We start from the raw sequence: 16,199 nt of genomic DNA on the forward strand, positions 1-16,199 counted from the left end.
ACAAGCATATGTGAAACAAATACTAACAGAACTAAAGGGGGAAACAGAATGTAATGCATTCATTTTAGGAGACGTCAACACGCCACTCACCCCAAAGGATAGATCCACTGGGCAGAAAATAAGTAAGGACACGGAGGCACTGAACAACATACTAGAACAGATGGACCTAATAGACATCTATAGAACTCTACATCCAAAAGCAACAGGATATACATTCTTCTCAAGTGCACATGGAACATTCTCCAGAATAGACCACATACAAGGTCACAAAAAGAGCCTCAGTAAATTCCAAAAGATTGAAATTCTACCAACCAACTTTTCAGACCACAAAGGTATAAAACTAGAAATAAATTCTACAAAGAAAACAAAAAGGCTCACAAACACATGGAGGCTTAACAACATGCTCCTAAATAATCAATGGATCAACGAACAAATTAAAATACAGATCAAGGAATATATGGAAACAAATGACAACAACACAAAGCCCCAACTTCTGTGGGACGCAGCGAAAGCAGTCTTAAGAGGAAAGCATATAGATCCAGGCACACTTAAAGAAGGAAGAACAATCCCAAATGAATAGTCTAACATCACAATTATCGAAACTGGAAAAAGAAGAACAAATGAGGCCTAAAGTCAGCAGAAGTAGGGACATAATAAAGATCAGAGAAGAAATAAACAAAATTGAGAAGAATAAAACAACAGAAAAAAATCAATGAAACCAAGAGCTGGTTCTTTGAGAAAATAAACAAAATAGATAAGCCTCTAGCCAAACTTATTAAGATAAAAAGAGAATCAACACACATCAACAGAATCAGAAATGAGAATGGAAAAATCACGACAGACTCCACAGAAATACAAAGAATTATTAAAGACTACTATGAAAACCTATATGCTAACAAGCTGGAAAACCTAGAAGAAATGGACAACTTCCTAGAAAAATACAACCTTCCAAGACTGACCAAGGAAGAAACACAAAAGTTAAACAAACCAATTACAAGCAAAGAAATTGAAACGGGCCAGAAGGATTTACCTCGGAATTTTATCAGACATACAGAGAAGACATAATACCCATTCTCCTTAAAGTTTTCCAAAAAATAGAAGAGGAGGGAATACTCCCAAACTCATTCTATGAAGCCAACATCACCCTAATACCAAAACCAGGCAAAGACCCCACAAAAGAAGAAAATTACAGACCAATATCCCTGATGAACATAGATGCAAAAATACGCAATAAAATTTTGGCAAACCGAATTCAAAAATATATCAAAAGGATCATACACCATGACCAAGTGGGATTCATCCCAGGGATGCAAGAATGGTACAACATTCGAAAATCCATCAACATCATCCACCACATCAACAAAAAGGACAAAAACCACATGATCATCTCCATAGATGCTGAAAAAGCATTTGACAAAATTCAACATCTATTCATGATAAAAACTCTCAGCAAAATGGGTATAGAGGGCAAGTACCTCAACATAATAAAGGCCATATAATGATAAAACCCACAGCCAACATCATACTGAACAGCGAGAAGCTGAAAGCTTTTCCTCTGAGATGGGGAACAAGACATGGATGCCCACTCTCCCCACTGTTATTTAACATAGTACCGGAGGTCCTAGCCACGGCAATTAGACAAAACAAAGAAATACAAGGAATCCAGATTGGTAAAGAAGAAGTTAAACTGTCACTATCTGCAGATGACATGATATTGTACATAAAAAACCCTAAAGACTCCACTCCAAAACTACTAGAACTGATATCAGAATACAGCAAAGTTGCAGGATACAAAATTCACACACACAAATCTGTGGCTTTCCTATACACTAACAATAAACCAATAGAAAGAGAAATCAGGAAAACAACTCCATTCACAACTGCATCAAAAAAAATAAAATACCTAGGAATAAACCTAACCAAAGAAGTGAAAGACCTATACCCTGAAAACTACAAGACACTCTTAAGAGAAATTAAAGAGGTCAATAACAAATGGAAACCCATCCCATGCTCCTGGCTAGGAAGAATTAATATCGTCAAAATGGCCATCCTGCCCAAAGCAATATACAGATTTGATGCAATCCCTATCAAATTACCAGCAACATTCTTCAACGAACTGGAACAAATAGTTCAAAAATTCATATGGAAACACTGAAGACCCCAAATAGCCAAAGCAATCCTGAGAAAGAAGAATAAAGTGGGGGGGGATCTCACTCCCCAACTTCAAGCTCTACTACAAAGCCATAGTAATCAAGACAATTTGGTACTGGCACAAGAACAGAGCCACAGACCAGTGGAACAGAATAGAGACTCCAGATATTAACCCAAACATACATGGTCAATTAATATTTGATAAAGGAGCCATGGACATACAATGGGGAAATGACAGTCTCTTCAACAGATGGTGCTGGCAAAACTGGACAGCTACATGTAAGAGAATGAAACTGGATCATTGTCTAACCCCATACACAAAAGTAAACTCCAAATGGATCAAAGACCTGAATGTAAGTCATGAAACCATAAAACTCTTAGAAAAAAACATAGGCAAAAATCTTAGACATAAACATGAGTGACCTCTTCTTGAACATATCTCCCTGGGCAAGGAAAACAAAAGCAAAAATGAACAAGTGGGACTCTATTAAGCTGAAAAGCTTCTGTACAGCAAAAGACCCCATCAATAGAACAAAAACGTACCCTACAGTATGGGAGAATATATTTGTAAATGACAGATCCGATAAAGGCTTGACATCCAAAATATATAAAGAGCTCACCCACCTCAAAAAACAAAAAACAAATAATCCAATTTAAAAATGGGCAGAGGAACTGAACAGTTCTCCAAAAAAGAAATTCAGATGGCCAACAGACACATGAAAAGATGCTCTACATCGCTAATTATCAGAGAAATGCAAATTAAAACCACAATGAGATATCACCTCACACCAGTAAGGATGGCTACCATCCAAAAGACAAACAACAAATGTTGGCGAGGTTGAGGAGAAAGGGGAACCCTCCTACACTACTGGTGGGAATGTAAATTAGTTCAACCATTGTGGAAAGCAGTATGGAGTTTCCTTACAATGCTCAAAATAGACTTACCATTTGACCCAGGAATTCCACTCCTAGGAATTTACCCTAAGAATGCAGCACTCCAGTTTGAAAAAGACAGATGCACCCCTATGTTTATTGCAGCACTATTTACAATAGCCAAGAAATGGAAGCAACCTAAGTGTCCATCAGTAGATGAATGGATAAAGAAGATGTGGTACATATACACAATGGAACATTATTCAGCCATAAGAAGAAAACAAATCCTACCATTTGCAACAACATGGATGGAGCTAGAAGGTATTATGCTCAGTGAAATAAGCCAAGCAGAGAAAGACAAATACCAAATGATTTCACTCATCTGTGGAGTATAAGAACAAAGGAAAAACTGAAGGAACAAAACAGCAGCAGAATCACAGAACCCAAGAATGGACCAACAGGTACCAAAGGGAAAGGGACTGGAGAGGATTGGTGGGTAGGGAGGGATAAGGTGGGGGAAGAAGAAAGGGGGTATTATGATTAGCATGCATAATGTGGGAGGTGGGAGAAAGGGGAGGGCTGTGCAACACAGAGAAGACAAGTAGTGATTCTACAACATTTTGCTATGCTGATGGACAGTGACTGTAATGGGGTTTGTGGAGGGGACTTGGTGTAGGGGAGAGCCTAGTAAACATAATATTCTTCATGTAATTGTAGATTAATAATAACAAAAAAAAAAAGAGAAAGAAAAGGAAGATTACTCCCTGATAGGATAAAACTAACTGCAAATCAACGATTAATGCATGCTTTACATATCCTTAATTTTGATATTTTAAAAGGTGTCAGATGATCAGCTATGGAAGTACATTTTTCTGATAATATTCCTTTCACTTAAAAAAAAAAAAAAGCGGTTCCTGCGTGGTGATATCCAATAGGTTCTTCACAATGGTATAAAGGTCATATCAAAGTGTGGGCAAAGGGTTTCTTTGTGTTTATACAGAGGATCAAATCCTAATTTGGCTACCCAGAAAACGAATTAAGATACGATATGAAGAAGAACTTCCAACATCAACATCCTCTGGAAGAGTCATTCCAGAAGATGATCATTAAAAAACTTCAACAAAGATCCTGGCGCTGTTGCAGTTGTACCTGCATTCATCCCACTGTTTCCTGGACTTGCCATTGGAATGAAGAAGGAGATATCTAAGCTGGCCTGTGCATACAGTGAAACAACAAATTTGACTGGATCTATACTGTCGGAACTCAACCAAGAATTAGGAGAAGTGCAAGTTGCAGTGCTCCAAAATCGTGAGACTATAGACTATCTACTGTTAAAAGAACATATGGGATGTGACCAGTTCCCAGGAATGTGTTGTTTTAATTTGCATGATTTTTCTCAAACTATTCAAATTCAGTTAGACAATATCCATCATATCATTGATAAGTTTTCATAAATGCCTAGGGTACCTAACTGGTTTTCTTGGCTTCACTGGATATGGCTGGTAATTGTAGGTCTGCTTTTGTTATGTATCTGTATTCCTATTCTGTTAATGTGTGTATGCAATTTGATTAGTAGTTTGTTAAAAACCTATACATGCTTATGTTAGTCCACAAGAAGATATGTCAAAGAAATAATCAATCTACCCATGTTTTCTTACATCTGCTACTTCTATAGCTTTTCTTCTTCCTTCCTAATTATAACCCTTTAGAAGAATTCGTGCCTCATATAGAAAATTACCGAGTATCATAATTCTTCCAAGTGGTAAAGATACCTCAAGACAAATGCTGGGCATAGAAGCCACAGGTCATAAATCTGCAAAGAAGTAAAAAGCTAACCTTTTCAAACAATAAGGTTTTTCTCTCACTTACCAACTTTACATTTCCCTGTATGGCCCTGGAAGATGACTGGTTAGCCAGAGACGGGTAAGATTCCTCAAGGGAGGAACAACCTAAGACAGGCACAGTCGCAGGGGGGCCATCAGGTGAGAAATTGGGGATTAACAGAGGTGAGGCTTAGAACCTCACCCCCATTTTGAGAAAAATCTTCTGCATCCATGGATGTTTTGTTGCCCGTATCTAGCTTGGATTAATACTTAGTCTATAGGCACAGACCTGATCATCTACATTTGCCCTCTTACAGCACTAAATTATGTTTTCTACCTTTATCTTGCATCTACCTACCACTTCAGCATTTTATTTAAAAAATAATAATAATAATAATAATAAGGGAGAAATGTGGGATTCACATATGAATCAAGTATAAAAATCAAATGAATAATCATATCTGACTTGATTGTTTATAGTTCATGATGCATGATCAAAACCGAAAGTTTCTGTGATATGACTGCCCTTGCACTTTTCACCATGTAAGAATTTATTCACTATGTAAGAAGTTGTTCATCATGTAAGAACTTGTTTGTTATGCTTCAGAAGATTGGAGACTGTTGAGAATTAGGCTTGGGGTTGATTAATAAGTGTGCATTGAGTCCCCTAGACAGAATTTAATTGTTGTTAACAACCATTTGATCAATAAATATGAGATGCCCTCTCAAAAAAAAAAGAATTACATAGAACTTCTCATCAGAAACCATACAAGTAAGAAGAGAGAGTGAAGTGTTGAAAGAGAAAAGAAACACCAACCAAGAATTCTGTATCCAAAGAAATTATCCTTTCAAAAGTGAATAAATAATTTTTTTTTACATAAAGAAAAAGGGAATCTGTCACCAACAAACCTGCTTTGCAAGAAAATGGAGGAGGGGTGGAAGATGGCGGTGTGAGTAGAGCAGCGGAAATCTCCTCCCAAAACCACATATATCTATGAAAATATAAAAAAGACAACTCTTCCTAGAATAAAGACCAGAGGACACAGGACAACATCCAGACCACATCCACACCTGCGAGAACCCAGTGCCTCGTGAAGGGGGTAAGATACAAGCCCCGGCCCGGCGGGAGCCGAGCACCCCTCCCCCCAGCTCCCGGTGGGAGAAGAGCAGGCAGAGCGGGAGGGAGACGGAGCCCAGGACTGCCGAACACCCAGCCCCAGCCATCCGGGCCAGAGTGCAGGGCCCTCGATACTAGGAAAACAGGGCAGCAAGAACAGTGAGTGGGCACTGGAGGCTGGGCGACAGAGGGCATAAGAAAAGCGCGCGACCATTTTTTTTTTTGCTTTTTTGCTGTTTTGCTTTGGCGAGCGCTTTTTGGAAGTCTTAAAGGGATAGGGACCCCAATACTAGGGAAACAGGGCAGAAAGACCGGTGAGCAGAGGCCTGAGGCTGGCACCGGAGAATAAAGAAAAACGAACAACCACCTTTTTTTTTTTAATTAAAAACTTTTTTTTTTTTTTAATTAAATTTTTTTTTCTTTTTTTTTTTTTGGTGGTCGTTGTTTTGTTTTGGCGGGTGCTTTTTGGAAGTCTTAAAGGGGCAGGGCGGGTCACTTAATCCAGAGGTAGGGAATCCGGGATCTCTGGGCACCCTAACCCCTGGGCTGCAGGGAGCAGGGAGGCCCCTTACGGAGATAAATAGCCTCCCAGCAGCTCCTGCTCCAACGCGACTCCACCACTTTGGAGCAGCTGCCCGAACCAGGCCACGCCCACAGCAACAGCGGAGATTAACTCCATAGCAGCTGGGCAGGAAGCAGAAACCCTGTCTGCGCGCAGCTGCCCAGCACAAGCCACTAGAGGTCGCTGTTCTCCCAGGAGAGGAGGGCCACAAACCAACAAGAAAGGAAGTCCTTCCAGCCGTCACTCGTCCCAGCTCTGCAGACTATTCCTATCACCATGAAAAGGCAAAGCTACAGGCAGACAAAGATCACAGAGACAACACCAGAGAAGGAGACAGACCTAACCAGTCTTCCTGAAAAAGAATTCAAAATAAGAATCATAAACATGCTGACAGAGATGCAGAGAAATACACAAGAGAAATGGGATGAAGTCCGGAAGGAGATCACAGATGCCAGAAAGGAGATTGCAGAAATGAAACAAACTCTGGAAGGGTTTATAAGCAGAATGGATACAATGCAAGAGGCCATTGATGGAATTGAAATCAGAGAACAGGAACGCATAGAAGCTGACAGAGAGAGAGACAAAAGGATCTCCAGGAATGAAACAATATTAAGAGAACTGTGTGACCAATCCAAAAGGAACAATATCCGTATTATAGGGGTCCCAGAAGAAGAGGAGAGAGGAAAAGAGATGGAAAGTATCTTAGAAGAAATAATTGCTGAAAATTTCCCCACACTGGGGGAGGAAGTAATCGAACAGACCACAGAAATACACAGAACCCCCAACAGAAAGGATCCAAGAAGGGCAACACAAAGACACAGAATAATTAAAATGGCAAAGATCAAGGACAAGGAAAGAGTGTTAAAGGCAGCTAGAGAGAAAAAGGTCACCTATAAAGGGAAACCCATCAGGCTAACATCAGACTTCTCAACAGAAACCCTACAGGCCAGAAGAGAATGGCATGATATATTTAATACAATGAAACAGAAGGGCCTTGAACCAAGGATACTGTATCCAGCACAACTATCATTCAAATATGATGGTGGGATTAAACAATTCCCAGACAAACAAAAGCTGACGGAATTTGCTTTCCACAAACCACCTCTACAGAACATCTTACAGGGACTGCTCTAGATGGGAGCACTCCTAGAAGGAGCACAGCACAAAACACCCAACATATGAAGAATCGAGGAGGAGGAACAAGAAGGGAGAGAAGAAAAGAATCTCCAGACAGTGTATATAACAGCTCAATAAGCGAGCTAAGTTAGGCAGTAAGATACTAAAGAGGCTAACCTTGAACCTTTGGTAACCACGAATTTAAAGCCTGCAATGGCAATAAGTACATATCTTTCAATAGTCACCCTAAATGTTAATGGGTTGAATGCACCAATCAAAAGACACAGAGTAACAGAATGGATAAAAAAGCAAGACCCATCTATATGCTGCTTACAAGAAACTCACCTCAAACCCAAAGACATGCACAGACTAAAAGTCAAGGGATGGAAAAACATATTTCAAGCAAACAACAGTGAGAAGAAAGCAGGGGTTGCAGTACTAATATCAGACAAAATAGACTTCAAAACAAAGAAAGTAACAAGAGATAAAGAAGGACATTACATAATGATAAAGGGCTCAGTCAAACAAGAGGATATAACCATTCTAAATATATATGCACCCAACACAGGAGGACCAGCATATGTGAAACAAATACTAACAGAACTAAATGGGGAAATAGACTGCAATGCATTCATTCTAGGAGACTTCAACACACCACTCACCCCAAAGGATAGATCCACTGGGCAGAAAATAAGTAAGGACACGGAAGCACTGAACAACACAGTAGAGCAGATGGACCTAATAGACATCTATAGAACTCTACATCCAAAAGCAGCGGGATATACATTCTTCTCAAGTGCACATGGAACATTCTCCAGAATAGACCACATACTAGGCCACAAAAAGAGCCTCAGAAAATTCCAAAAGATTGAAATCCTACCAACCAACTTTTCAGACCACAAAGGCATAAAACTAGAAATAAACTGTACAAAGAAAGCAAAGAGGCTCACAAACACATGGAGGCTTAACAACATGCTCCTAAATAATCAATGGATCAATGACCAAATCAAAATGGAGATCCAGCAATATATGGAAACAAATGACAACAACAACACTAAGCCCCAACTTCTGTGGGACACAGCAAAAGCAGTCTTAAGAGGAAAGTATATAGCAATCCAAGCATATTTAAAAAAGGAAGAGCAATCCCAAATGAATGGTCTAATGTCACAATTATCGAAATTGGAAAAAGAAGAACAGATGAGGCCTAAGGTCAGCAGAAGGAGGGACATAATAAAGATCAGAGAAGAAATAAATAAAATTGAGAAGAATAAAACAATAGCAAAAATCAATGAAACCAAGAGCTGGTTCTTCGAGAAAATAAACAAAATAGATAAGCCTCTAGCCAGACTTATTAAGAAGAAAAGAGAGTCAACACAAATCAACAGTATCAGAAACGAGAAAGGAAAAATCACGACGGACCCCACGGAAATGCAAAGAATTATTGGAGAATACTATGAAAACCTATATGCTAACAAGCTGGGAAACCTAGGAGAAATGGACAACTTCCTAGAAAAATATAACCTTCCAAGATTGACCCAGGAAGAAACAGAAAATCTAAACGGACCAATTACCAGCAACGAAATTGAAGCGGTAATCAAAAAACTACCAAAGAACAAAACCCCCGGGCCAGATGGATTTACCTCGGAATTTTATCAGACATACAGGGAAGACATAATACCCATTCTCCTTAAAGTTTTCCAAAAAATAGAGGAGGAGGGGATACTCCCAAACTCATTCTATGAAGCTAACATCACCCTAATACCAAAACCAGGCAAAGACCCCACCAAAAAAGAAAACTACAGACCAATATCCCTGATGAACGTAGATGCAAAAATACTCAACAAAATATTAGCAAACCGAATTCAAAAATACATCAAAAGGATCATACACCATGACCAAGTGGGATTCATCCCAGGGATGCAAGGATGGTACAACATTCGAAAGTCCATCAACATCATCCACCACATTAACAAAAAGAAAGACAAAAACCACATGATCATCTCCACAGATGCTGAAAAAGCATTTGACAAAGTTCAACATCCATTCATGTTAAAAACTCTCAGCAAAATGGGAATAGAGGGCAAGTACCTCAACATAATAAAGGCCATCTATGATAAACCCACAGCCAACATTATATTGAACAGCGAGAAGCTGAAAGCATTTCCTCTGAGATCGGGAACTAGACAGGGATGCCCACTCTCTCCACTGTTATTTAACATAGTACTGGAGGTCCTAGCCACGGCAATCAGACAAAATAAAGAAATACAAGGAATCCAGATTGGTAAAGAAGAAGTTAAACTGTCACTATTTGCAGATGACATGATACTGTACATAAAAAACCCTAAAGACTCCACCCCAAAACTACTAGAACTGATATCAGAATACAGCAAAGTTGCAGGATACAAAATCAACACACAGAAATCTGTGGCTTTCCTATATACTAACAATGAACCAACAGAAAGAGAAATCAGGTAAACAACTCCATTCACAATTGCATCAAAAAAAATAAAATACCTAGGAATAAACCTAACCAAAGAAGTGAAAGACTTATACTCTGAGAACTACAAGTCACTCTTAAGAGAAATTAAAGGGGACACTAACAGATGTAAACTCATCCCATGCTCGTGGCTAGGAAGAATTAATATCGTCAAAATGGCCATCCTACCCAAAGCAATATACAGATTTGATGCAATCCCTATGAAACTACCAGCAACATTCTTTAATGAACTGGAACAAATAATTCAAAAATTCATATGGAAACACCAAAGACCCCGAATAGCCAAAGCAATCCTGAGAAAGAAGAATAAAGTAGGGGGGATCTCACTCCCCAACTTCAAGCTCTACTATAAAGCCATAGTAATCAAGACAATTTGGTACTGGCACAAGAGCAGAGCCACAGACCAATGGAACAGACTAGAGAATCCAGACATTAACCCAGACATATATGGTCAATTAATATTTGATAAAGGAGCCATGGACATACAATGGCGAAATGACAGTCTCTTCAACAGGTGGTGCTGGCAAAACTGGACAGCTACATGTAGGAGAATGAAACTGGACCATTGTCTAACCCCATATACAAAAGTAAACTCAAAATGGATCAAAGACCTGAATGTAAGCCATGAAACCATTAAACTCTTGGAAGAAAACATAGGCGAAAACCTCTTAGACATAAACATGAGTGACCTCTTCTTGAACATATCTCCCCGGGCAAGGAAAACAACAGCAAAAATGAGTAAGTGGGACTATATTAAGCTGAAAAGCTTCTGTACAGCAAAAGACACCATCAATAGAACAAGAAGGATCCCTACAGTATGGGAGAATATATTTGAAAATGACACATCCGATAAAGGCTTGACATCCAGAATATATAAGGAGCTCACACGCCTCAACAAACAAAAAACAAATAACCCAATTAAAAAATGGGCAGAGGAACTGAACACACAGTTCTCCAAAAAAGAAATACAGATGGCCAACAGACACATGAAAAGATGCTCCACATCGCTAATCATCAGAGAAATGCAAATTAAAACTACAATGAGGTATCACTCCACACCAGTAAGGATGGCTGCCATCCAAAAGACAAACAACAACAAATGTTGGCAAGGCTGTGGAGAAAGGGGAACCCTCCTACACTGCTGGTGGGAATGTAAGTTAGTTCAACCATTGTGGAAAGCAGTATGGAGGTATATCAAAATGCTCAAAACAGACTTACCATTTGACCCAGGAATTCCACTCCTAGGAATTTACCCTAAGAACGCAGCAATCAAGTTTGAGAAAGACAGATGCACCCCTATGTTTATTGCAGCACTATTTACAATAGCCAAGAATTGGAAGCAACCTAAATGTCCATCAATAGATGAATGGATAAAGAAGATGTGGTACATATACACAATGGAATACTACTCAGCCATAAGAAAAGGGCAAATCCAATCATTTGCAGCAACATGGATGGAGCTGGAGGGTATTATGCTCAGTGAAACAAGCCAAGCGGAGAAAGAGAAATACCAAATGATTTCACTTATCTGTGGAATATAAGAACAAAGGAAAAACTGAAGGAACAAAACAGCAGCAGAATCACAGAACTCAAGAATGGACTAACAGGTACCAAAGGGAAAGGGACTGGGGAGGATGGGTGGGTAGGGAGGGATAAGGGGGGGAGAAGTAGGGGGTTATTAAGATTAACATGCATGGGGGGGTAGGAGAAAAGGGAGGGCTATATAACACAGAGAAGGCAAGTAGTGATTCTACAACATTTTGCTATGCTGATGGACAGTGACTGTAAAGGGGTTTATAGGGGAGACCTGGTATAGGGGAGAGCCTAGTAAACATAATATTCGTCATGTAAGTGTAGATTAGTGATACCAAAAACAAAGCAAAAAAAAAAAAAAAAAGGGCAGTTCCTGTGTGGTAACCTCCAATGAGTTCTACACAAGGGTATAAAGGGCATATAAAAGTGTAGGCAAAGGGTCTGTTTGTGTTTATACAGAGGATCAAAGCCTAATTGGGCTACCCCAAAAATGAACTAAGATACGATATGAAAAAGAACTTCCAACATCAGCACTCTCGGGAAGACTCATGCCAGAAGATGATCATCAAAAAACCCCAACAAAGATCCACGCACTGCTACAGCTGTAGATGCACTCATCCCACCAGCTCCTGGACTTGCCATGGGAATGAAGAAGGAGATATCTAAGCTGACCTGTGCATACAGTAAAACAACAAATTTGACTGGATCTATACTGTTGGAACTCAACCAAGAATTTGGAGAAGTGCAAATTGTAGCGCTCCAAAATCTTACAACTACAGACTATTTACTGTTAAAAGAACATATGGGATGTGAACAGTCCCCAGGAATGGGTTGTTTTAATTTGTCTGATTTCTCTCAGACTGTTCAAGTTCAGTTGGACAATATCCACCATATCATAGATAAGTTTTCACAAATGCCTAAGGTGCCTAACTGGTTTTCTTGGTTTCACTGGAGATGGCTGGTAATTACAGATATGCTTTGGTTATGTAACTATACTCCTATTATGTTAATGTGTGTGCGCAATTTAAGTAGTAGCTTAAAACCTATACATGCTGTAGTTACTCTACAAGAAGATATGTCAAAGAAATAATCAATCTTCCCATGTTTTCTTCCGCCTGCTACTTCTATAGCTTTTCTTCTTCCTTCCTAATTACAACCCTTAAATAGAATTCGTGCCTCATATCAAATTTACCAAGTATCATAATTCTTCCAAGTGGTAAAGACACCTCAAGACAAATGCTGGGCATAGAAGCCACAGGGCATAAATATGCAAAGAAGTAAAAAGCTAACCTTTTCAAACAATAAGGCTTCCCTCTCACTTACCAACTTCACATTTCCCTGTATGGCCCCGGAAGATGACTGGTTAGCCAGAGATGGGTAAGATTCCTCAAGGGAGGAACAACCTAAGACAGGCACAGTCACAGGGGGGCCATCAGGTGAGAAATTGGGGATCAACAGAGGTGAGGCTTAGAACCTCACCCCCCCGTTCTGAGAGAAATCTTCTGCATACGTGGATGTTTTATTGCCCTGGTCTAGCTTGGATTAACACATAGTCTACAGGCACACAGCTGATCATCTACATTTGCTCTCTTACAACACTAAACTATGTTTTCTACCTTTATCTTGTATCTACCTACCACTTCAGCATTTTATTAAAAATAATAATAATAAAGAGAGAAATGTGGTATCCACATATAAATCAAGTATAAAAACCAAATGAGTATTCATATTTGAACTGACTGTTTAGAGTTCATAATGCATGAGCAAAACCGAAAGTTTCTGTGATGACTGCCCTTGTACTGTTCACTATGTAACTTATTCATTATGTAAGAATTTGTTCTACATGTAAGAACTTGTTTGTTATGCCTCAGAAGATTGGAGACTGACGAAAATTAGGCTTGGGGTGGATTAATGATTGTGCATTGAGCATTGACTCCCCTATACAGAATTTTATTGTCGTTAACAACCATTTGATCAATAAATATGAGAGATGCCCTCACAAAAAAAAAAAAAAAAAAAAGGACAGACTTCCAATGGTAAAATAAATAAGTAACCGGGATGTAATGTATAGCATAAGGAATATAGTCAAGATATTGTAACAGCTTGGTAGGGTGATAGCTGGAACCTAGAATTATGTATATAAATGTTTTACCACTGTGTTGTACACTTGAAACTAATATAATGTAATACTGTGCATCAACTACCCTTCAATAAAAAATAATTATATAAAAAAAAAAATGTTAAAAGAAGTTCTTTAGACAGGAGGACTCAGATCAGGTGAGAAATTCAGATTAGAAGAGAGTAGGAAAAGGAATAAATGAAGATAAAATCAAATCTTTTATTTTTCTTATTCTTAATATATTTAACAGACAACTGTTCAAAATAGCAACAGCAACAATGAATTCAGTAAGTACAGCTTATGTGTAAGTGAAATGTGACAGTAAGTACCTTTAGAAGGGACAGGAGGGATGAAATGGCAATACTCTGTTATAAGGTACTTGTGCTACCTGTGGAGTGGAGTAGAGTTATTTGAAGGTAGATCTGGATTAGTTTTAAATATTGCAAACTCTCGGGCATTAGAGTAAAAAAGAAAGTTAACAATTGATTTGCTAAGAGAAGAAAGAAAATGGAATAATATAAGTACTTAATTAAAACCACAGAAAGCAGAGAGTGGAGGACAAAAAAGGAAAAAAGAACAAGGGCAATGAATAGAAAATAACAAATATAGTAGATATTAATCCAAGTATATCAACAATCACTTTAATTATCAATAGACTAAATATACCAATGAAAACAGGTTGTCATAGTAGGTAAAAACACAAGACCAAACTATATGTTTTCTACAGGAAACACACCTTAAGTATAAAGACATAGATAGATTAAAAATAAAGGAATGAAGAAAGATAAGTCATGCTAACATTAATTAGAAATCTAGAATAGCTATATTAATTTCATATAAAGCAGACTTCAGAGAAGAAAAATTATCATTGCTGGTAGGTATTGTAAAATGGTATAAAAACCCTTTGGAAAAAAGTTTGGCAGTTTCTTACAAAGGTAAACATGTTCTTACCATATGATCCAGCAATCACACTCCATGTTATTTACCGAAATTAACTGAAAACTTGTGTCCACATAAAGAGTGCACAGGAATGTTTACAGCAGTTTTATGTTTAACTGCCAAAGCTTGGAAACAACCAAGATGTTCTTCAAAAAGTGAATAAACCACAGCACATTCATACAATGGGATATTACTCAGCATGAAAAAGGTCATCAAGTCATGAAAGAACATGGAGGAACATTAAATGCATATTGCTAAGCAAAAGAAGCCAATTTGAAAGTCTACATACTGTGTGATTACAACTATATGATGTTTTGGAAAAAGCAAAACTATGGAGACAGTAGTAAAAAGATTAACGGTTGCCAGGGTTTTAAGCGGAGGTAAGAAGAGATGAAGCAGTGAAGCACAGGGGGTTTTAGGGCAATGACACTATTCTGTGTGACACTGTAATGATGGATACATGTCATTATACATGTACAACACAAAGAATGAACCCCAAGGTCAACTAAGGACTTCAGTTAATAATGTATCAACACTGGCTCATCAAATTTAACAAATGTACCAAACTAATGCAAAATGTTCATAGGAGGGGAATGTGTGTGTGTGTGTGTGTGTGTGCAGAAAGCATATCATGAGAAATCTCCCACCCAGTTACCCATATCCACTGTTTCCTATTTCCACATTTTAATCATTTTTATTAGTGTTAAGCACCCTTTCAAGAGTTCTCTGGAAATACTACCAAATATGAAGATCTATTATCTTCCCCCTTTTTAAGAAATAAAAAGCAGCCTATAATGTTAGCCTGCCCTTTCACAGAACAGCTGTTTGAGAGATTACTCCCTGTCACCACACAGCAAGCTGTATTTTATTGTAGAGGTGTCACATAGTTTTAGCAGTCCCTAGACACCTGTTATTTCCAACTGCTTTTACATGCACACATCATTTAGAATGTGTGCAAGTATATCTATAGGAAAGTCTTAAAAGTAGATGTATGGGTCTAAAAGTATATGCATTTAAAATTTTGATAGATATTGCCAAATTGCTTTAAGTTATAGTCCCACCAGCAGTCAAATCCTAGTCATGGCTTAATAAGATGTTCTCTGCTTAGTACTATAGGTAAAACTCTTTATTGGAAGTGGGGTTCAGAGGGTAGGGGTGGTGCCAGGAGGAGAATCACACACGAGTTACCATCAGCTTCCCATAGAGCAGCAAAGAGTTTAAAGGTTTACTACCCATATAGTTCTTACCCAATTGAAATTCATTCTTGGGCTTACAATGTCATGCGAAAGTATTTGGATAGGAACTCACTGGTTGAGAAATCCCAGACAGAAGTTTGAGAATCAACTTATCATCCCATGGATTCTCAATAGTGAAGTCTTAAAAGAATGGGGAAAAAAATCAATTCAAGAATTTTACTAAAGAAATTACATATAAAGCAAGTGGAGATATTTATTAAATTTCAAAAGCCT

The 16,199-nt window shown here is 38.4% G+C and overlaps 1 protein-coding gene across 1 annotated transcript in view; it reads right to left on the minus strand.

Moving 5' to 3' along the window:
- Window positions 1-16,199, minus strand: part of LOC118931549 (mitotic checkpoint serine/threonine-protein kinase BUB1-like) — a 59,895-nt gene that overhangs the window by 6,954 nt on the left and 36,742 nt on the right. The window contains 1 exon segment of the mRNA XM_057494164.1: window positions 15,978-16,106. Coding sequence (XP_057350147.1) covers window positions 15,978-16,106 — 129 coding nt within the window.

This window comes from Manis pentadactyla, chromosome 16 (assembly GCF_030020395.1).
Source record: "Manis pentadactyla isolate mManPen7 chromosome 16, mManPen7.hap1, whole genome shotgun sequence".
Taxonomy (NCBI): Eukaryota; Metazoa; Chordata; class Mammalia; order Pholidota; family Manidae; genus Manis; species Manis pentadactyla.